Consider the following 23,255-nt stretch of genomic DNA (forward strand, 5'->3'; position numbering starts at 1 on the left):
AATGTGCTTGAATCATCCCGAAAGCATCCCCGTCTCTAGTCCGTGGAAAAATTGTCTCCAACGAAACTGATCCCTGGTGTCAAAAAGGTGGGGGACTGCTGCCATAAATGTCTGTTGCAAATGGTGGAACGTGAAGTCTACATAGTCTGTGGTACCCGTGGATTGTAATTTTGTAACCCATGCTTTCACTGGGCAAGCATTCCACATGTTGCCAGTTTTCTCTGATGTTAAATAACACTGCAGAGAACATCCTCATGATTTCTCGAACTTGGGTTTTCCCCCTCATGCCCACCCGATGGCTTGCACCCTCCTCCTCCTCCTCACAGTGGACCTGTCTCCTTTCTCCTTGGCAGATCCTTCTGTCCCCCTGGATCCCATCTCGGTGTCTAATTCTTCGTCTCAGATTATTCTGAAGTGGAAGCCTCCCTCTGACCCCAATGGCAACATCACACACTACTTGGTATTCTGGGAGAGACAGGAGGAAGACGGTGAACTGTATGAATTGGATTATTGCCTCAAAGGTGAGTGCAGGCAGAGGCGGGGGAGGGGCCGGGTTTTTTTCAATTTTTTTTTTTAAATTGAAGTATAGTTGATTTAAACTGTTGTGTTAGTTTCAGGTGTATAATGCAGTGATTCCGTTATACATATATATTCTTTTTCAGATTCTTTTCCCTTATAGGCTATTACAAAGTGTTGAGTAGAATTCCCTGTGCTATACAGTAGGTTCTTGTTATCTATTTTATACATAGTAGTGTGTATAACATCTGATCCACTTTGTTCTCCTTTTGGGGAAGCATCTCTCCCCTTCCACTTCCCAGCATGTGCATATGGGTACACACACTCCATTTGATCTCTGACGAAAACACGCATACAGGCAGACCTCAGAGATACTGCGGGTTCGGTTCCAGACTCCCGCAAGGAGGTGAATATTGCAATAAATTGAGTCACGTGAATCTTTTGGTTTCCAGTGCCTATAAAAGTTATGTCCGCACTGTACTGTAAGTGTGCGATAGCATTATGTTTAAGAAAAAATATACTTAAAATCTACATATTACTGTATTTCTCTTTCTGGCCTATATGTGGAATCTAGAAAAATGATGCAGATGAACTATTTGCGGGGCAGGAATAGAGATGTAGACGTAGAGAGCAGACATGCGGACACAGAGGGGAAGCGGAGAGTGGGACAAATTGGGAGATTAAGATTGACATATATACGCTACCATGCATAAAATAGATAGCTAGTGGGAACATGCTGTGAAGGATAGGAAGCTCATAGGAAGCTCATGCCCTGTGATGACCTAGGTGGGTGGGATGGCGGGGAGGGTGGGAGGGAGGTCCAAGAGGGAGGGGATATAGATATACCTAGAGCTGATTCACTTAATTGTACAGCGGAAGCTAACACAACATTGTAAAGCAATTATACACCAATTAAAAAATGATTAAAAATATACATGCTGCTGTATATAAAATAGGTAACGTAACCAACAAGGACCTAGTGTATAGCACAGGGAACTACACTCAGTATCTTGTAATAACCTATAATGGAAAAGAATCTGAAAAGAAAATACTGAATCAGTTTGCTGTACACCTGAAACTAACACAACATTGTAAATCAACTCTTTCAATAAAAATTTAACAAAGAAGAAATCGAGACTAAAAAAAATAACAACCCAAACAATGCACATACCTTAATTAAAGAATACTTTATTGCTAAAAAAAAATTCCCCAATTACAATAGTAACATCCAAGACCACTGATCCCAGATCACCATGACAAATATAATAAAAATGAAGAAGTTTGAAATATTGTGAGAATTACCAAAGCGTGACACAGACATACGAAGTGAGCAAACGCTGTTGGGAAAATGGCACCAATAGACTTGTTCAGCGCAGGGTTGCCGCAAACTTTCGATTTGTAAGAAAAACACAATAAGAGGAGGAGGTCTGCCTGCCTGTTCGCATTTCTAAACATCACAGCATGAGGACACGCTCTGAAGACTCCTGTCAAAAACAGACACTCCCCATGTCTTGGCATCATTTCCCTCTGGAAGTTTCTCCTCCTTCCCTTCCTTATCCACCTCCCCTGGTAGGGGTGTAGCTGTGTTAACCCACGCAAGACTTCCCTCCGAAGCTAGAAACACAGCCGATGTGTGGAGTGGTGATTGGCAAAGTCAGGGAAGAATTTTCGCCCCTAATTTTAGACCCTTAAGTTGTAAGGACCAGAGAAAGCAAAGAGTGGTCATCTCTTCCCTCCTGGGCTTTCCATTCAAAATTTATACTAATGACACATTTTTTTCCAGTCTTTAATCTCATTTACTTAATGGGCTTCCATCCATCTACAGGAAAAGGGAAAAATATTTGAAGCCTCAAGCTAGTGTGTATAAATTAGTTTAAGATTATTTTAAAAGTGGGTTTTAAAAAAGCCCATCAAACTGGAGAAACAGAAGTCTTGTTTTTTCGTTAGTGGTTTTGTTTTGTTTGAGTCTATATAAAGTATTTTTCCCCCAATCCCTAGAGTCTTTTTTATTTTTATTTTTTAAAAATTTTATTGGAGTATAGTTGATGTACAACGTTGTGTTAGTTTCAGGTGTACAGCAAAGGGATTAAGTTATACATATACCTAGATTCATTCTTTTTCAGATTCTTTTCTCATATAGGTTATCACAGGATACCGAGTACAGTGCGCTATACAGTAGATCCTTGTTGGTTATCTATCTTATATACAATAGTGTGTGTATGTTCATCCCAAGCTCCTGATTTATCCCTTAGTTGTCTTGTTGTTGTTGATTGGTTGGCCTGTATTTCTTTTTCTTTAGAGGTTTTGAGTTACTGGTATCCTCAGACCTTGGGGCCGCTGATGAGACGTGGCTGAGGTCGGGAGCCTGAGGTCTTCTCTGACCTGCTGTAGGGCTTTGGGCAAGTCACTGAGCTTGTCACTGGCTGCCTCCTTTTGGGGAGAAGGGGCGGGAGGCCAGATAATCTCTGGACGCTGTCCCAGCTCTAAGATCATGTGCTATATGTATGCGTGTGACCTCATCCCCCGCCTGAGCAGAGGGTTGCAAACGTGATTTATCTCCTTGGATGCTTTATATAACTTGAGAGCAAGCAAAGTCATAGGCTCAGCTGTCAGCTGTCGGCCCTGCATGTGAGTAACCGAAACCGCCAGCTAGAACTGCCAGCAGCATCAGGATAGGCCATGTTTTCTTTTTCTCTTTCTTTCTTTCTTTTTTAGAGCAACAACTTTTTTTCTGGAAGTCTGAATCTCTCATTACCATATGACAATTTGACATGGTTTTATTTGTAATGATGCCAAAGTTTATGTAATTAAAAAATAAACTTACCAAGGATGGATATCGTATGATGCAACTCTTAGGAGGTCCCTAGAGGAGTCAAATCCACAGAGACAGGAAGCCGGATGGTGGGTGCCAGGGGCTGGGGGAGGGGCTGGGGAGTGAGTGTTTCATGGGGACAGAGTTTCAGTTTGGGAAGATGAGAAAGTTCCGGAAAGGGAGAGTGGGGATGGTTGCACAATAATGCGAATGTCCTTAATGCCACTGAGCCGTGCACTTAAAAATGATTAGGATGGCAACTTTTTTGTCACGTACATTTTGCTACAATTAAAAAACCCAAATACACACACAAATTAATAAGCTTTCTAACACACGCAAGATCGAGAATTTACTAACCGTGCCCAGTAGTGGCTTCCTTTAGTATCACAAGTGGTTTTTTTCCCAGCTTTATTGAGGTGTACTTGATAAGTAAATGGCAAGATATTTAAAGTGTAAATTGTGATGATTTTATATACATACAGATTTTGAAAGGATCCTTCCCATCGAGTTAATTAATACATCTATCACCTGATATATTTATCTCTTTCTTTGGTGAGAACTTTTAGCTTCTCCTCTGATATCGAATTGTTTATTTCATTTATACAGTACAGTCTTATCAACTATATGGCTTTTTATTGTGGAATATATATAACATAGAATTTACCATTTGAACTACTTTTAAGTATACAGTTCAGCGGCATTAAATATATTCACACGCTTGTGCAACCGTCCCCAGCGTCCATCTCCAGAACTTTCTTGTTTTCCCAAACTGCAAACTTTGTCCCCATTAAACACTGACTCCCCACCCCCTCCCCCATCCCCTGGTGCCCGCCTTTCTACTTTGTCTCTATGCATTTGACTGTCCTAGATACCTCACTATATAGTCACAGAAAATCCACGGGGCACCAAGTGTCATGCAGAAGGGGTGACAGGTGTCAGGAGCTATGTCCATGCCTGATCAAAAGTCCCTTCCTCCCCAGAAAAAGATCAGGACCCCACCCCAACCTTTTACTAAGGAAATCTGAAGGTTTTTTTTTTTTTTTATCCATAATGCCATCAATAGCCCCTCTAACAGCTAACCCACACAGGTGATTCCATGTCTATTAATAAACGTTAAGAAGAAGTATTTTTTAAGGATTTTGCAAAGCTTCCGAGTGGGTACTCACCATTCACAGGAAGATACTTTGAACTCATTGTCTAGCAGAGCCATTGAAAGGGAGAAGAAGAGATGGAATTTCCCTTGCTCAATAGACTCGAGTAGGCACCCAGGATCAGGGGCGTGCTTTTTGCCCTTAAGGAGTAACCTACCTCCTCCAGGTTGTACCAGAAGTGACAGGCAGCGGGCATCCCCGGGACTGGACCTCAGGGGTCAAGACACACCAGCTGTGTTACTTAAAAAAACAGTGTGGTATTTTTAAGAGCATGACCTTGAGCAGTTGTTCTTTTTTCCCTTTATAAAAAATTCTCTTTTCTGTGCTTCTTGGAAAAAGTTCTTCCCCCGATTTCCTTTCATGTCTTTCATCCATCACTGTTGACATTGGGGGCCAGATAATTCTTTGAGGTGGGGGCTGTCTTGTGTCAGGTAAGATGTTGAGCGGCATCCCTGGTGAACACCAAAATGTCACCAGACCAAGCCCGTTGTCCTGCCGAGCGGGGTGGGGGGCAGTGCTGAATCACCCCTGCCCTGGTGAGAACCACTGCTCTGCTCTGACTTCCGTTTTCCTGAACGGATTGTAGATTCTTTCATTTGTGCTGCAAAGTTTGGTTGCTCAGTATAAACTCTGGGTCTGTAAGTCTGACCCCTTAGAATTCCATTGGAATTCTGCTCTGTCCTCTTATCCCTTTATAGTTACCTGGTTGATTGATGATTCATTCATTCAACTGTGACTTGGTCCCCAGTCCTTTTCTAATGCCACCTCCCATCATTCTCTCCCTTATCCCCTTCCAGCTACACTGGGTCCTTGGCGTCTTCTGACATGCCAAGGAAATTCCTACCTCAGGGCCTTTGCACTCACTCTTTGCTGTCTGAATTGCTTTACACCAAGATATGTGCATGGCTCATTCTTTTACTTCCTTGGGGACTGCTTAGTGGTCACTTTCTCAGAGACATTCCCCCCCCCCCCAGACACCCTCTGTCCTTTCACCCCACCATCGGACCCATGGCATATGTATTTATTAGTTTATTGTGTATTCCTCCCACCCCCACGTACCTCGTCCCCTGGAATGTAGGTTCTGTGATGGCAGGGACGTACCTCGTCACCTTCAGCATCTAGCCCTATGGGGTTGTGGTGTCTGACATTTTCCTGCTGCACATCCACAGGTGCCTTCTCAGTTGTCAGGACCCTCCAGTGAGAGATCTTATTTTTCCCAGTAGACCTTGAACAAAGACCCTGGCCCCGAGCTCTGTCCCCTGTGCCCAGCAGCTCTGAGAAGGCCCCCTTTGCTCTGCGTGTATGTATGTGTGCAGTGGGGTGGAACTTGAGCTCCGCTCTGGCTTTCTCCAGGGTTGAAGCTGCCCTCCCGGACCTGGTCTCCACCGTTCGAGTCTGAGGGGTCCCAGAAGCACAATCAGAGTGAGTACGAAGAGTCTGCCGGTGAATGCTGTTCCTGCCCGAAGACCGACTCTCAGATCCTCAAGGAGTTGGAGGAGTCCTCATTCAGGAAAACATTCGAAGATTACCTGCACAATGTCGTTTTCATCCCCAGGTCAGCATTTGTCATTGGCTTGGGGTCTGGGGTCCTTATTTAGGGAACAAGATGAAGTGCAGACGCAGAGAGTGGGCAGAGTCCACGCTGAGCCACTTCCCTGGAGGGAGGGAGAGATCTTGCGATTTCAACAACTACCATACCAGGAAGAGTGAATAATCGCCAAAAAAGGTGGTGGTGGGGGGTGTTTTTAAAAAACTCAACCTTTGCTTTCTTTCATTTATTTTTGGCTGCGTTGGGTCTTAGTTGCAGCACATGGGATCTTTGTTGAGGCATGTGGGCTTCTCTGTAGTTGTAGCATGCAGGCTCCAGGGCGTGTGGGCTCTGCAGTTATGGTGCACGGGGTCCAGAGCACGTGGGCTCTGTAGTTTGTGGCAAGCGGGATCTCTAGTTGAGGCACGTGAGCTCAGTAGTTGTGGCGCACGGGCTTAGTTGTGCCACGGCATGTGGGATCTTAGTTCCCTGACTAGGGATCGAACCCGTGTCCCCTGCATTGTAAAGCGGATTCTTTACCACTGGACCGCCAGGGAAGTCCCTGAAGACATTTCTTTCTGATGTCTCATGGACTCTTTACCCCAGCCTCTGGCCTCATTCTGAGTTCTGAAACGATCTCCATTAGATTCCCAACAATTGATTATTATCTAATAGATGATTATAGATAATAATCAAGAATCAATAGATTCAATTATTAGATTAGATGACCGAGAAGTGCCTGTCTGGCCCCATGCTTGGTTTGTGGATGAGTCTCAAGCTCAGTGCATTCTCTTTTTAAAATCTATGTAACCTTCTTACCCTTCCAGAACTTTCCATGACCTCTTAAAAACTCCGGAGCTTCTCCTATTTAAATATTTTTCCTTTAGTGAGCGAAGGGGCTTGCTTGCTGATGCACATCTGATCTACAGAGAGGGCTTGCCTTAAAAATGATGCTGTTTTTTTCATACTTCTTTACCTTTCCTGCAAGCAGAGACACTTAGGTAGAATGCAAATTTCTGTGGGTCGCGGGTTAGTTTACCTCTCTCGGTTCCTCAGTTTATTCATCTGAGGAGTGGAGAGAAAAGTGGTTCCTGCTTTTTAGGATTGTGGGATTATACGAGTGATACGGGGATTCTCAACCTTGGCGCTGTTGACATTTGGAGCCAGACCATTCTCTGGGGTGGGACCGTCCTGTGCGTTGTAGGATGTTGAGCAGCGTCCCTGGCCTCCACCCACTAGATGGCAGTAGCACTGCATCTTATGAGTTCATGAATTTTTACAGTAACCCACTGAAGCACTTGCCATCTCCTTTTTAGGGGTCCAAAGCCTGTGGTTTTGTTTGTTTTTTTGCTTATGAATGACTCTGCCCAGGGTTTTTTGTTTGTTTGTGGTACGCGGGCCGCTCTCCGGCCGCGGAGCACAGGCTCCGGACGCGCAGGCTCAGCGGCCATGGCTCACGGGCCCAGCCGCTCCGCGGCACGTGGGATCTTCCCGGACCGGGCCACGAACCCGCGCCCCCTGCATCGGCAGGTGGACTCCCAACCACTGCGCCACCAGGGAAGCCCTGCCCAGGTTTTTAATCAAATGTGTGCTGAGGACTTTCAGCTGCCCCTCCCTCTCCACACTTGACCTCCCCCTCCCGCCATGGACTTCACCAGGCTACTCAGAAATGTCCAATACAATTGGTCATTTCCAAAGTATATCGACACCCCCCCACTCCCACATTTACATCAGGATAAAACAAGATTCTAAAATGCGTCTCTTCAAAGACCCAGCAATGCTCCTGGGAGAGGTTTCCCCAGAACCATCAATATATAACATTTCTTCTTTTCTCTTTCTTGCATTCTTATCTGACCCTGAGTCCAAAAGACCACTAAATGACACAGCCCAGGCCTGGAGGTAGTTACTGTTTTACCTGTTAAAACACTGACTTTAGGATAATGGCTGAGTCAGTTGTGAGGTTTAAAAGTGGTGTTAAGTTTGACATCCCATGGGAATCCCAGATGACCAGGTCTCTGCGGGGTGTTTTCTCTGCTTCCCCCCTGCCCCCCAGCCCCTGGCTGTGTTCTCTGCATCTGCTGGGGAAGGTGTGGTTCAAGTGATGGGAACAAGTGGTCCATGGTCCAGGGCTGTCCTCAAAGCGGCTGGTTTTGTTTTCACAGAAAATCCTCTTCAGGCCCTGTTGCCGAGGACACTAGGTACGACTCACCTGTGGGACGTAGGCGTGGCCCGTGGTGGCTGCACAGCGCGGGGCCAGTGGGCCAACGGGTCAGGAAGCATGTTGGGCCCCTTTGAGACCCCAGGGGGCTTCTGTGGTTTGACGCATGCACCGCTCTGCTCTGCCGCGACCAGGCGCTTCACAAATTCACACGTTAAGTGCCTTCACCCTGAAATGGGATCTGGGCGTGAAGGTGGGGGGAAAAATCCTAACTAACACACTCTTACTAAAACATAGAATCGAGGGCGTACTTTCTGGGCACCTCCTAGGTGCCGCCCATTTTTTCCTCCATGCATTTACTAACTACACATTAATTTATCTAGCTGCAGAACTGTGCCCGGCGCCCAGAGTCGAAACCACTTAGCGGCAGGTAGTGGGGAAGGCTGATCCGGGAGCGGAACGTTTTTATTGGGGGTGACAAGGGCGGGATGACAGGTGTGAGTGAGCACAGGTGTGCCGAGTCCCTCAATTCCGCTGAGGATAGTCAAGGATGCTCGCCTTTGACGTGTGTCTTAAAGAATCAACTATGCTTCAATATTAAAAAAAAAAGAAAGAAAAAAGAAAGAAAAGAAAAGAAAAAAAGAATTAAGCAGGGGGCGTGTCCTGGAGGAGAGTACAGGCAGAGAGAACTTGGGGAAAGGCAAGTCGGTGGAAAGAATCCTGGACTCTTGGGAAGAACAGGAGAGACTGGAAAGGCAGGGTAGGGGCCATGCGGAGGGACTTTATTCTTCCAGCAGAGGGTTTATTTATTTATTTTTAGGCCGCGTGCGGTCCCGATCTGCCCTCTAGTGGTCATTAGGCATATAATCTGTAGTAAAGAAAGGTCTAGAAATTTGAGGCCTTGATCCAGACGAGAGTTTATCAATGTCAGACCTTTTGACATTTGGGGCCAGATCGTTCTCAGTTGTGGGGACTGCCCCGTGTATTGTAGAATCATGCGCTGTATCCTTGGTCTCTACCGCTTTGAAGCCAGTGTCACACCATACCCCAAATAGTGACGACCAAAACTGTCTCCAGACAGGCCAAATGTCCCCTTGGTGGTAGGACCATGAGCAGAGTCACTCCTGGTTGAGAACCACTGGTCTACTGTGAGACTGTGGGATAATAAAGTGCTGCGTATGTAGGGAGAGAGGGAAGTCAGCTGATGCTTTGTCATGGGGGTGTCTTTCATGACCACGTGGTCTTTTTGGGTATAATCCTTCTGGTGTATGCATAGTTAGCCTGTTTGAGGCCATTTATGTTTCCCTTTGTTCAGATATCAACTTGTCAGTGGTTATTCACGAGGCCCCAGTGTCTCTGTCCTATTTGGAAGACCCATCTGTGCTTGCACAGAAATGTTCTGAACCTTGCTAATATGCGTGCATCTTTGGTTTAATAGCTTTGGTTTCCATTCAAGAATGTCACTGGTCTTTTCACACAAAAAAGACCACAAAGAAAATCTTAGTGAGTACTCCCGAAGTAGGGTTTGATTTCTGACTACAGCGCAATAAAAACTGAAGGTAAACTTCAAAAGATTGAACAGAAAACTCTACTTCCTGGTGATTAAAAGTGGATCACTTAGACTTCTGTTGGGTGAAAGTCGAAATGGAAACTTTCATTAAAAACCGTTTGGAAAATAACGGAGACGTGAACGTCACATACCTTCACTTGTAGAATATTGCCAAAGCTGGACTTTGTTGCAGATTAGTAGACTTAAATGGTAAATTAAGAAAAAGCTTTAAAATGTAAGATATAATGTATTAGGAAGGGAGGGGAAAATCAATATAGCTTAACTTGTGGTAAATGTAATCAAAGGGAGATACCCACAAATAACTAGAAGAAGGTGATGTAAAACTGAAGTCTGACAAAGATTTTACTATGTTGCAGTCTATGGATAATCATGAGCTATTAGATTTGAAACTTTCAGAGAGTTGAGAAATTTTAACTTGTCCAAGCTAATGCAAGAAGCAGCAGAAAGATATCCTAATAACCTTGGGAAAAGACTTTAAAAAAAAGTGTCAATTAATTTCTTCAAAAGAAAAAAAAAAAACAAGACCTCAGGCTTGGAGAGTTTTCTAGTTGAGTTCTTTCACACTCTCAAAGAGCAACTATTTTCTGTAATACAGAAACTTTTCCAGAGCATAGAAATCTATGGAAAATCTTCCCAGTTCATTTGATAAAACTAACATAGAACCCCTTAGCAGAACCTGACAAAGATGCTATGTTGAAAGAAAACCCAGAACCAGCTAATATGGGATTTTAGATCCACATGTCCTAAATAAAACACTGTGCTGGCAATATCATTTATCTCACAATGCAAGGATGGTTCAAGATCAGGCATTCTGCGAATAGAATCTAATTCATTAAGAGGTGCAGTGAGGAAAATCACAATAATCTCATTCAATAACATTTATTAAAAATCATTAATTTAGAGAAAGGGAGGGGGAGAGGCCTTTTATAAAACTAGGAATAGAAAACTTCTGCAACAAGATAAATATTACCTAGATGAAACCAACAGCTGAGCTAACATCTTTCTTAAAACTATTCCTGTTAGCTTTGGAAGGAAGCCAATCTCATCATTACTAAGGAACATTTCTCTGGGTATCTAGCCAATGCAGTGATACAGAAATTAGAATTGTAAGGAATGGATTGTGGGAAATAAAATCATTGATATTTTCAGGTATTCTAGTGCAAGGGTAAGCAGACTACCTGGTTTTGTCAATGAGTTTTATCGGAATGTAGCCACGCCCATTTGTCTACATTGTGTCAGTGGCTGTTTTCAAGCTGCCATGGCTTGAAAGCCACTGGAAGTTGAATAGTTGTGACAAAAATCACATGTCCCGCAAAACCCTAAATATTTACTATCTAGCACTTATGGGAAAAGTTTGCTGACCCTTTTTCAAGTATGTTCCTTGAAAACCTAAGAAAATCAACCCTGAGACTCTTAGAATGAGAGTTTGGGAAAGTAGGTACAATAGAAAGAAAAAAAATGCAGTAGATATACTAGCAACAATTAAAACATAAATCAGGCGAAAGGTCCCTTGCATGATTGCCCTAAAACCTTAGTAATCCCATCTAAAATTAGCTGTAAAGGAAAAAAAATATATTTAAATTGCTGAGATATAAACTTACGTAGATAAATGTGAAAGATTCTTTCAAATCATTTCAAGAAAACTCACTGGCACACAGCAAACCAGGGTGAATCGATAAAGGATTAATGTCCTTTGTGAATGAACAGCTCAGGAATAGGAATGAGGAAGGCCCTAGAACTTCATAGAAAGGATGGGCAAAGGGTGGACAAATCCTTAGTGAAACACAAAAGAATCAATGAAGGACAGAAGACTTTACATTCAGCGGGACACAGAGGTGCAAACAAAGCAGTAGAGTAATGCTTAAAAAATTTCTTTCCTGAGGTTGAAAATCTGAAAAAGAAAAATCAAAACAAAACAAAAATTCCTTTTAACCCTCAACGTCGCCGAGATTATCCTGATGTGTAGTTTTCATGCGTTACTGGTGAGACCACAGTCAGTACAAAGGGTCTGGAGGATAGAAGTTTAGCCATACGTGCAAAGAGGCATAACCTAGTGATTGCTCTTCTCAGAATCTACTTCTAGGAACTAATAAGACAATCAGATGATGATCAAATTAATATTTATAATAACAAAAAATTAAGAATATGCTTACATTAAAAAATAAGAAGATGACTGAGTAAATTATGGCTCACGTATGAAATGGAATAGTCTACAGTTTTCCAGGTTTTCTGCAATGAGCACGTGGTACTTTCATAACGAGGAGGGAGAACCTTTACATTGAAAAAGAAAAAATGTAAATTCTGTCCTACTTCAAACATTATGTTTTCAGGGAAATATCTGAGAATGCTTCTAATACAAGTGAACAAAGTGTATTATAAAACTAGCTTGGTCCCCATCATACCCATACATAATAAAAAAATTGCCCAAAGGACACAGTGGCCAGCAGAATAATGAGTAAATTCAAACTTTCTTGATACCGTTTTTTTGGATTTATATATTTTTTAGGCTATTAACATTTTTCTTCATCTATCTTTTTAAGGAGGAAAATGTGCCAATCGCAGACATTTTTTGAGTTACCGTTAGCAACCTGAGTGATAAGATTCTCTTCCCAAGAACTGAAGTATAATCACTTAGATTATGCAGGTGTCCTAAAGGGTCATAGGACCAGAAGCATTTCTCCTGATGAAACTGGTGATGTTGTCAAGCAGCTTGGACCATTTGCCAGGGCTTCCTGAAAAGCTAGACTCTTACACGCTTTCGGCATCTTAACACTGACCCTGGCTGGGCTATTAACCTGCAAAATGAGAATATGAAATCAAGCATGTTGAGGGGAATATTGGTGTGTCTCCTACGGATGGTCCTGGAGCCCTTTCCCCCCCTACTTCCCTCTTGGGGTGCACCTGCCCGACATGATGCCTATGAGGGCATCCTGAAAACTGCTCTGGGTTGTAATTCCTGGAAATTAACGTTGTAATCCACACTCCCCCTGGAATCTCACTGCACCGGCGGTCTTTGGTTTTAAGCCTTTTATTCTCCGGCAACGTTTTTTAAAAGATGGTGATTGCCTGACCGGGTGTGTCCTACTGTCGTGACAGGCCGTCGAGGAAACGCAGGGCCCTTGGTGATGTGGGGAATGTGACAGCGGCTGTGCCCACCATTCCGGGATTCCCCAATACGTCCTCAACCAGCGCACCTACGAGCTCAGAGGAGCACAGACCATTCGAGAAAGTGGTGAACAAGGAGTCTCTGGTCATCTCTGGCCTGCGTCACTTTACTGGCTATCGCATTGAGCTGCAGGCTTGCAACCAGGATTCCCCCGAGGAGAGGTGCAGCGTGGCTGCCTATGTCAGTGCCAGGACCATGCCCGAAGGTGGGTCAGCTCGCATCGTGGGGCCAAGAGCCCCAGGCTGACCAAGGAAAAGCCTTCCGCCCTCTAGGCAGCGTATACGTGATTTTAACTTATTCGCCTCCATCATTTTTCATTTTCCCCCAGCTTTATTGAGATGTAATTGATGTATAACATTGTGTAAATTTAAGGTGTACAATGTGTCGGTTTGATGCACTTACATATTGCAAAAGCATTCTCGCAGTAGCGTTAGCTAACATCTCCGTCAGGGCACATAAGTACCATTTCTTTTCTGTGGTGAGTACATTTAAGATCTACTCTCTTAGCAGCTTTCAAGTATACAACAGAATATTGTTAACTATAACCACCATGCTGTACATTAGATCCTCAGAACTTATTCAGCTTATCAATGGAAGTTCGTACCCTTTGACCAACATCCCCCCATTTCCCTCACCGCCCCCCCCCCCCCGCCCCTGGGAACCACCATTCTACTCTCTGTTTCTACGAGTTCAGCTTTTTTATCATCCACATATAAGTTAGATCATACACTATGTGTCTTTCTCTGTCTGGCTTTTTCCCTTAACATAATGCCCTCAAGGTCCATCCATGTTAACCTATATTATTTTGTAATTATATGAGTCATCATAGCCATTATATAAACTTTAGAAAGTACACACGGGCCATAAGAAAAATAAAGTAAAATTAAGGAATACTTATACAGTGTATTAGGGTTCTCCAGAGAAACAGAACCAACAGTGTAACTGAAAGTGGGGTCCGGCTGCTTGCTGTTCAAAAGCCAATAAAGGGGCAAGGTGGGTGGAAAGGAAAATTTGCTTTATTTTGGATGGTGGCAACTGGGGGGTGAGGGGAGGGCGGACACTTGTCCAAAGGCCAACTCCCTCCCAACGACAGTCAGTAGGCAAGAGCTTTTCTAGACGGAAGGAGGGGGCTACATGCAGAAACAGCACAGTCAGCTCTGACAGTCATCTTGAAATTGGTCATCAGTGGTCTGACCAGCATCATCTTGATTGTTTTAAGTCTGGTTAGTCTTTAGTTCCAGGGTTGGTTTGTTTCCATTATTTTGAGGCCAATTCTTGGAATTGTGGCAGCTTATGTCATGGGTACAGTCTGGTCATCATGTAGTTAACGTGTCCACCTGGCGAGGGTTTCAGTATCTATAAGACAGCTCACAGGATAGGGCTCAGAATATTATCTATAGCCCTTGAGAAGGAACTCAAGGTCCCTGACTTTGCTTAATGACTAAATTATTATTATTTGGTCTCCTTTGACTGTTTTCCTTTGTTTCTGCATTTTCTCCCTTCTCTGATTGAACTTATTCTTTGGCTACAGTTTTTCCACAGACAAAAGGCAGGCGGAGGACATGGGGGACACAGACCATAGGGCCCCTGCTCCATTTCAACAGGATGTGACATAGATCAATCGATTGATAGACAGACAGACATAAATATGTAGAGAATCCCATGAGACGAGCTCTATATGTCCATTCTCCAATATGGGAAATGGAACACAAGAAAGTTACGTACCCAGTTTAAGGTCACTCAGCTGCTAAGTGGTGGAGGTGGGATTTGATCCAGGGATCGGGTCCCTGCCTCTAACCACTGCCCCTTACAGCCAAGGCAGATGATATTGTTGGCCCCGTGACCCACGAAATCTTCGAGAACAACGTCGTTCACTTGATGTGGCAGGAGCCCAAGGAACCCAACGGTCTGATCGTGCTGTACGAAGTGAGTTATCGACGATACGGCGAAGAGGTAAGATCCTTGATGCCTGGGGATGTACCTCCTTCTTCTTAAATGCTGGCTCTAGTGCTTCTCTCATTAGGTGCTTTGTCATGAGGACTCAAAGCCTTGATATGTGACTTTCCAGGGAGATGGGTCAGAAATGTCAAAATGTGAAAATAATATGTCTCTCGGGACCAATGAAGGGCAATACATCCTCAGAATAACCCAGATGAGCTTGGTACTGACTGAAGCACCCAGAATTTAAACATGAGGCATCCAAGGTTTATAAGAATAGAGTCAGGATTCAAACCCAAGACTCTCTGATGTTCTAATCCAGGGGTCGGCAATTCTTTTCTGTAAAGGGCCAGATAGGAAACACGTTTGGCTTTGCGGTGCGATGGTGTCTGATGCAAATACTCAACTCTGCCTTTGCATTGTGTAAGCTGCCGTGTAGACAATACGTAAATGAAGGGGTATGGTTGTGTGCCAATAAAACTTTATTTGCAAAAACAGGCAGCAAGCAGGCTGGGATTCGCTGGTCCCTACTCTTAAGCCTGTAACCACTGTGGGGCGGATCTCTATCCCCAGAAAGGGCTTGGGGTCTACACCTGTCAAGAGAGGCACTGCTGGGGCGTGGACCTGATTAAGGATATTTCTCCCCTTTACTGGGTGACTTCAGGCAGATGTCAAGTTACCTACCTGAGTTTGACCCGGAGGGTGTACCCTGCCATCAGTTGAGCCCTTTGCAATGATCCATTTATACCTCACAATGACCCTCTAAGGGAAAATCTGCTAGTGTCTCCATTTATGGCTGAGAGAATGGAAATTTGGGGAGCTGAAGAGACTTTCTCAAGGTCATACACCCAACACTCAAACGCAGATCCTTGGGCTCTGGTGCCTGACGTCGGTAATTAAGGGTGATTAGGTGGATCAGAGGTCATTTTCTGTAAAGGGCCAGGGAGTTAATACTTTCAGCTTTGGGAACCATACAGTCTTGGATCAATTGCTCAACTCTGCTGTTAGAGCTCCAAAGCAGACACAGACAATACAACAATGAATGGGAGTAGTTGTGTGCTAATAAAACTTTATTTACAAAATCAAGCAGTGGACCGGATTCAGCCTGCGGGCCCTAGTTTGCCAACCCCTAACAGAAATTGTAGCAAAACTGTCCGACTTCTTGGAACTTTGAGGGAGAGTCATCCTGTAACCAGGTGGGCAGAGCTTGGCTTCCGCAAGCCAGAGAGGACAGATGGACCTCTCTCTGTTGATCCTTCCTGGGACCACATCTCTTGATGTCCAAATATTCAGCTTTGATGATGATTTAGAACTGAAATCTGCAAACTATCATCTGTGGACCAAATCTGACCCTCGGCCTGTTTTTATATGTCCTGCAGAGCGTTGTCAAAAGAAACAAGGAAAACTGTGCACCAGTGTGAGTCCAGTGGCCAAGCCCAGCATCAGTATAGGAGGGGATCCCTCAGGGGTGTATAAAGAGAGGCATGATTCATAGGGAGCCGTTATTGCAGAGTTGATTTAATATCTTATCCCAATCCCTGTTCTAAGGAAAGAATTCAAATTTGGGGTGGTGGTAAAGCTTTCTGCATAGGATTTTCACCAGTAGCAAAAAGTACAAGCCACTAGATGTCTGTCCATTGGAGAATGGATACATAGAGGATGGTATATCCACAAAACTCGCGGATGTACAGCCCTTTACAATGAGGTTGGGGGTGACCGTTGTCCAGTATAATGTAGACGTTGAGATGACAGGCTCTGGATTTCAGATCTTCCAAGCTGTTATTCTTCATCTTCCACCAGCAGCCAAGAAACACCCCCCCACCCCATCCAAAGTAGCTTATGACAAAAGGGAAGCTTATTAGCTCCCATAACTGAACAGTCGAAGGAGATCAGGCACAGCTGGATCCAGAATTCCTTTGAATCTGTTGCACCTCAAGGGGTCCTTGCAGTGATCCCAGCAGCTCCTGATCGTCCTGTGATTTTAGTGGTTCCAATCTTCATATCCTCTCAGTGCCAAGCCTAGAGGGAGAGAGAGTCTGTGTCCCAGCATTTCCAGCCATGCTGAGGTCACGTGACACCCAATCGTATGACCATGACAGTGCTGTGTGCTGATTGGCTCAGGCATGAGGGTTTTAAAATAACAGCTTAATTGAGGTACCTTCACGTACCATAAAATATACCCATTTAACACATACAATTCAATGATTTTTAATACAGTCACAGTTCCGCAACCATCACCACAATTTCAGAATATTTTCGTCACCCAGCGAAGAAAGCCCACCTCCTTAACCATCAACCCCCAATCTTCCCTGCTCCCTCCTCCTCCAGCCCCTGGCAATCACTAATCTGCCTTCTGTCTCCATGGAGACAGGTCTCTGCTCCTGAGGCCAACTCATCCCCATTTGCCTGGAATTTCCCAGGTTTGAGCATTGAAGTCCTGCATCCGGAGATAATCTGGGTAAACTGGGACAGTTGTTACCCTACTGGCATTGGACCCAACCCTAACTTCTCGCAGCCGCCTTCACTGGCCTGCCTCTCTCGTTCCTGGAGCCCAGGTGTTGCCAGTAGGAATTCTCACCACCAATCTCCACCATAACCTCTGCCCTGCATAGCCCTGGGACCTGCATGGACCCTGATCCTAGACAGACGAGCCCTATTTGCTCTTTAGGGGAACAGGGGGATAGAGGGAAAATTAGGAGTGAGAGGTTACAATACGTTAAAAGAAAAAAAAAAAAACTTATAAGCAAAACTGGGTGATTATCTCCATTTTCCATAATTGTCTAGCATCGCTTTGGTAAAGTAAAAAGTAATATAAAAAAACTATTTTTATACCGTTTGTGCTGTTGGGATATGATTTTGCTAGTTTTACAAAATTCTCTCCAGCATTTGGTGGGAGGTCATTTTTCCCCCTTATTTGCTAGTTTAACAGCCAAAATCACCTCTAGCTGCATTGTTTTTGATTCTGCCTCTCCTTGAACCTTGCATTAGAGTCATTTTTCCCCTCACCACTTCCCTTCCCACCTTGGGGGATCCTGGTACCAGGGACCACCCCCATCCTGGAAAGAGCATCGATTTTCAGTTTTTGTGCCCTTATATCCTTTGCTTCAGTACGTTTTTGCAGTTCTAGCTGTTTTTTTTTTTTTTCTCTTGTTTGCACAAACTTCTGTAATTGGCTTTGTCACTCTTCATCAGATTTGCTTCTTTTTTGTTTTGCTTTTTTGGTGTCTATGGAGAGAGCTGCCTCTAGTTCCTTCCAACATGCTCCCTTCTCCATCCCCACCCCTCGAGGTACATGGCCAGCACTGTAGGATGTATTTCCCCTTTATCCCGGATAGCAGCTACCTTTCGTTTCTATATTTGCTTATTTGTCCCTTTCCACTTGGTGACTCATTTTACTTGGAAGAACCTTTGGACTAGACTTCCCCACCCCTGCCGCCAGCCCGATCTGTTTTCTTGCTGTTATTGTCACATGATAAGCAGGGGAGTTTTTATGTTTCTCTCTCTCTCTCCACTCCTTCCTGAAATTTTCCAGTCCAGCTCTCTGCATGCACTATTAGCCTGGAGCTGTTTTGGAAAGTTTTCAAAATTTGGCCAACGTTTGCAGGTTTCGTGGTGTATTTCCCAGTAAGCCTCACGCCTTTCCTAATAAGCTCTGGGTTTCTTTCTTTTTACATGTTTATTGCTGGGGCATGGATGCTTTACTTAACTCCTCTCTTCTTGCCAGACATTTAAGTAGATCCCAACTCTTTTAATGGTGGTAAAATAAATCAAAAGGCAAGGAAGGTGTTTTAAAATTTGTCCTTAAGCCCATGTAACCGGTTGGTTCTTAGGTGATTTAGGTGATCTGGGTCCCTGTTTTCCTGACCTTCTGGAGTCCTGGTGAAAATACCCCATGGTGGTTTCAAGGAGAGGTTTGGGGCCAGACGGTTCTGGGTTCAAGGGCTTCCCTGCCACTTACCAGCTATGAGATCTGGGACAAATCATTTCAGCTCCCCAATCAGGGGAGGGCAAGCTATTTATGTAAAACCTGTTTTTGTGCAGCTCGTGAGCTAAGAATCACTTCCACGTCTTCAAATGGTTGAAAAGAATCCAAAGGAGAGTAGCATCTCTTGACGTGTGTACATTTCTATGCAGTTCAGCTTTCAGCGTCCACCGTGTTTTGTGGGCACACAGCCACGTTCAGTTGTTTATGGATGTTATAGATTCAGGATTCAGGATCCATCTCTGCCTGCTTTTCAGCTATGATGGCCGGGTTGAGTCGGTGACGGTGACCGTCTGGCCCCCTAGAAGCCAAAAATATTTGCTCTCTGGCCCTTTACAGCAAACGTTTGCCAGACCTCCACCCCAAGCCTCAGTTTTCCTGTTTCTAACATGAGGCTAAGCATGAGGTGGTTATAAGAATTAAATGACATGATCTGAGCCACAGGCTTGGCTGTGGTTTAGGAAGATTGGCTGTTATCGTGTATCAATGATAACCTCTCTGTCTGTGCCTTATCCATAGAGCTAAGGTTCTGTAATTCCTCGAGTCTCAAAGTCGCTTGCCCGTTGCAGTGTTTGTGCCTAACTCCGTCCGTGTCATTTCTGAGTGGGATCCTTGTTTTCTAGGAGCTGCACCTCTGCGTCTCCCGCAGGCATTTTGCTCTGGAGCGGGGCTGCAGGCTGCGTGGTCTGCCACCCGGGAATTACAGTGTGCGAGTTCGGGCCACCTCCCTGGCGGGCAATGGCTCCTGGACGGAAGCCACCTATTTCTACGTCACAGACTATTGTAAGTCTGCACAGCCACTTCGACTGGTAGGGTCTGTACTTGGTGCTAAACACAGCAGAACATTTCAAAGGATGGTTGGGGAAGCATGGAGGCTGTGGGTACTGGCTCTGTCTTGACTCCTGGGTCCAACGGCTGCTGCTGTGTGACCAGGGCAAGAGGCATGCCCTCTCTGAGCCTGCACTTCCCCATCTGATCATGGATATAATACTAGGACCACCCCTGGAAGTGAAGGGACGTTTCAGTGACATCACGAATGTCAAGTGGCCGGCACAGGGCATATCTGATAAACACATTAGCTCCAGTTACTTGTGTCTTCATCTTTGTTTTTAGATAGGCCATGCCCTCCAAGGGAGGATGTGGGCGCTCATCTGCTCGGCCTTGGGTGTGCTCTTGGCCTGCAGGCAGGAAGTGCTGCCGTGGGGTGAGCTGGATACACTGTGGACAGTAGGGTGAGGACAGGTGGGGAGAGCTGAGCTGGTTAGGGAGTACTTCCTGGAAGTGGTGATATCTTGGCGGAAACTGGAAGAATGTATGAGTTGCGGGGGAAGATGTTCAGCCCGACATGTGGTAGGAACCCAGACACTTGGAAGGAACGGAGATTCTAGACCAGGAGGAGTGGGAACTTGGGTGGTGTCAGTGTTCTGACACCAACCGGACATATAGCACTACAATTCTGATGCTTTCCACTGGAGTTAGCACAGACGCTACAAATTAAAAAGAGCATCGTTCCCACCAAGACTGCCCTCACCTCAATGCCAGATGCAAGTTTTGGGGGTTCTCCAGGCCACCTGCACTTCTGAATGGCTGGCTACAAATTTGGATGTGATCACAGCCCCATCAGATTTGATCATTTGCTAGAATGGCTCACAGAACTCAGGAAAATGCTATATGACAATGACAGCTTTATTACAAAGGATGTAATTCAGGACCGCCCAAATGAAGAGACACATAGGGTGGAGGCTAGGAGGGTCCTGGACACGGCTCCTGTGTCTTCTCCCCATGGAATCAGGACACATCACATCACCTCCTGGTATACTGATGTGTTCACCAGCCAGGAAGCTCCTCTGAGCTCTGGTGAACTGAGTTTTTATTGGGGTTTCACTACACAGATGTGATTGGTTGAAGCACTGCCCACATGATTGAACTCCACCTCCAGCCCCTCCCCCTGTCTGGAGGCCACCCCACCCCTCTAATCACACACTTGGTTTTCTGGTGACCAGCCCCCATCCCGAACCATCTCATGTCTTAGCATAAACTCAGGTATGTTCCAAGGGGATCATCAAAAACAAAGACACTCCTAAGACTCAGGATTTTTCAAGGATTTGGAGGGACACCATGAATAAAATTCAAAGGAAAATATCAAAGTGGGAAAAACATTTGTAACATCGTCGACAAAGAGTTAATATCTTTCATACAAAGTGAGTACGTATATATGTCTCCTATGAGTTAAAGATATATGTCCTCACACAAAATAAGCAAAGGATATAAATAACCTATTTAAAAAGAAATAGAAAAAATAGAATACGTAAGGAAGAAAAGGTCCAGCCTCACTCAAAACCACACCAAAAGAAAGAAAAGCAAGTCAAAGTGAGATAGAATTGTTAACTTATCAAATTTGCAAGTTTTTTATTTGTTTCTGTTTTTGAAGTATGTACTTAGTGTTGTCCAAGGGTGCAGACACACGGACATTCTGTTTCATGGTAGACAAGTCCTAAAATGTAGTCCTTTAATAGTATGTATCAAAAAAGCTTACGGGGCTTCCCTGGTGGCGCAGTGGTTGAGAGTCCGCCTGCCGATGCAGGGGACACGGGTTCGTGCCCCGGTCCGGGAAGATCCCACATGCCGCGGAGTGGCTGGGCCCGTGAGCCATGGCCGCTGAGCCTGCGCGTCCGGAGCCTGTGCTCCGCAACGGGAGAGGCCACAACAGTGAGAGGTCCGCGTACAGCAAAAAAAAAAAAAAAAGCTTACGAAGGCTTTTACTATTTCAACCAGCAGTGCTGGCTCTAGACATTCATCCTAAGGAAATGACCAGAGATGTCCAGAAAAGATAAATGTTCAAGGAAATCCAGCACTGCTTACTCACAATAGCAAAACAACTGGAGAATTAAATGTTTGACACATTAGATTACTTTAAAAACTTCTTTCTTAAATAACAGGGAGGCAAGCAAGGCACCTAGGGTGCAAAATTTAAAGAGGCACTCACCCTCAGCGGCTGACTCTGCCCTGGCGTGGCCATGCGCACGAGTTCCTCTCCAATTTTGCGCTCTGGGTGCTTCCCTTCCCACACCCTAGTTCTGGTGGCCACTGGAATCTGAGGACTGTGGGATCTGGGACACAGAGACGGGGTGGGGCAGGCAGCATGGATCTCAGATTCTACCGTGAGATGTGTTGGGTTCTGAGCAATCGGTAGCCTCCAGCTTCCCCTGCCAAAGGATGGGGAAGAGAGACATTGCCGACCACGGCACGTGACCAGACGGTTTCCATTTTTCATGTCCCATTCAATCAGCAAATATTTAGGGAGGCTTTCTCCATGCCAGGAGCCACCAGAGGTGGAAGGAGGAAGTTTGCTGTCAATTCAGGGAGGTCCAGGAGGATGAGATGTCTCTGGATAGAGACGGCCACCAAAGGCACCATGGAACGGTGGTCAAGAACTTGCTCAGATGGCCCGAGTTCAAATCCCTGCTCCACCGTGGATCAGCTCTTGGACTTGGGCATGACCCCTCACCTCTCTGAGCCTCTGTTTCCCAGTCTGTTAACTGGCATTGATCATAGCACCTCCCACTTCGGCTTCTGGGATGATTAATTAAGATCTCCCAGGCAAAGCACTTCAAACGGTGCCTGGCGTGTTCCTAAGTGTTCAGTAAACTACTATTATTAAAGACCTGAAAGACTAGGTTCCTTCTCTGGCTTCCCAGAACTCACTTTCTTCCTTGGCTTGGAAGAATCTGAATACGTGGCTGCATTTGTAATTATGGACAACTCAGCCTTGTGTGGGAATTAAAAAGAATTAAGGCTACATAGCATGTCTTCCGTCGGTTTCGTTTTTTGGGACGCGACCCCCAGCAAACACAGGGCACTTCTGGTGAATTTTTCATCTGCCAGAGGTGCTGTTGGGATTTAAATAAGCTATTTAATTTACAGGGTCCAGTGCAGAGTGAAAATGCAGGGCTCCTTCTTTAAAACTTATTAAGACTTTCCAGACAGGGACAATAGAGCATTAAACAGAGAGCAGAACCTTCTGAGTGTGCGGACCTGCCTGACGGCTTGGGTTGTGTGCCCGTGAAGGTGGCCTTCGATGGTGAAGGGAGAAAAGCTGGTGATGGGCAGTGGTCTGGGGTCACCGCAGGAGAGGTTCAGGGACTAGAGAAGGGGGACAAGTGTGTGTGGCCCGTTGGACATGTAGATGTGTTTTCCGGTGTGACCTCTGATGTGAACACATTTTGATGTGAAACCTATATTTTCTTATTCTATTTCAGTAGACATGCCATCAAATATTGCAAAAATCATCATCGGGCCCCTCATCTTTGTCTTTCTCTTCAGTGTCGTGATCGGGAGTATTTATCTGTTCCTGAGAAAGAGGTGAGCACAGAGGTGTTCTGGTAAATGCTTAACAACCAGCTCTCTCGGGGAAAAGTATGCCTACATGTAGAT

The 23,255-nt window shown here is 45.0% G+C and overlaps 1 protein-coding gene across 5 annotated transcripts in view; it reads left to right on the top strand.

Annotated features, from left to right (window-relative positions):
* Positions 1-23,255, top strand: part of INSR (insulin receptor) — a 130,587-nt gene that overhangs the window by 90,875 nt on the left and 16,457 nt on the right. For 2 of the 5 annotated variants that reach the window (XM_033854512.2, XM_073803336.1), the window contains exons 9-15: positions 354-521; positions 5,833-6,034; positions 8,170-8,205; positions 12,832-13,106; positions 14,715-14,854; positions 19,445-19,604; positions 23,081-23,183. In XM_033854512.2, the coding sequence (XP_033710403.1) occupies positions 354-521; positions 5,833-6,034; positions 8,170-8,205; positions 12,832-13,106; positions 14,715-14,854; positions 19,445-19,604; positions 23,081-23,183 (1,084 nt within the window). The remainder of the gene's footprint in view (positions 1-353; positions 522-5,832; positions 6,035-8,169; positions 8,206-12,831; positions 13,107-14,714; positions 14,855-19,444; positions 19,605-23,080; positions 23,184-23,255) is intronic. The other 3 variants (XM_033854513.2, XM_033854515.2, XM_033854514.2) reach the window with 3 other exon arrangements.

The sequence above is a fragment of the Tursiops truncatus genome, chromosome 3, assembly GCF_011762595.2.
Source record: "Tursiops truncatus isolate mTurTru1 chromosome 3, mTurTru1.mat.Y, whole genome shotgun sequence".
Classification (NCBI taxonomy): Eukaryota; Metazoa; Chordata; class Mammalia; order Artiodactyla; family Delphinidae; genus Tursiops; species Tursiops truncatus.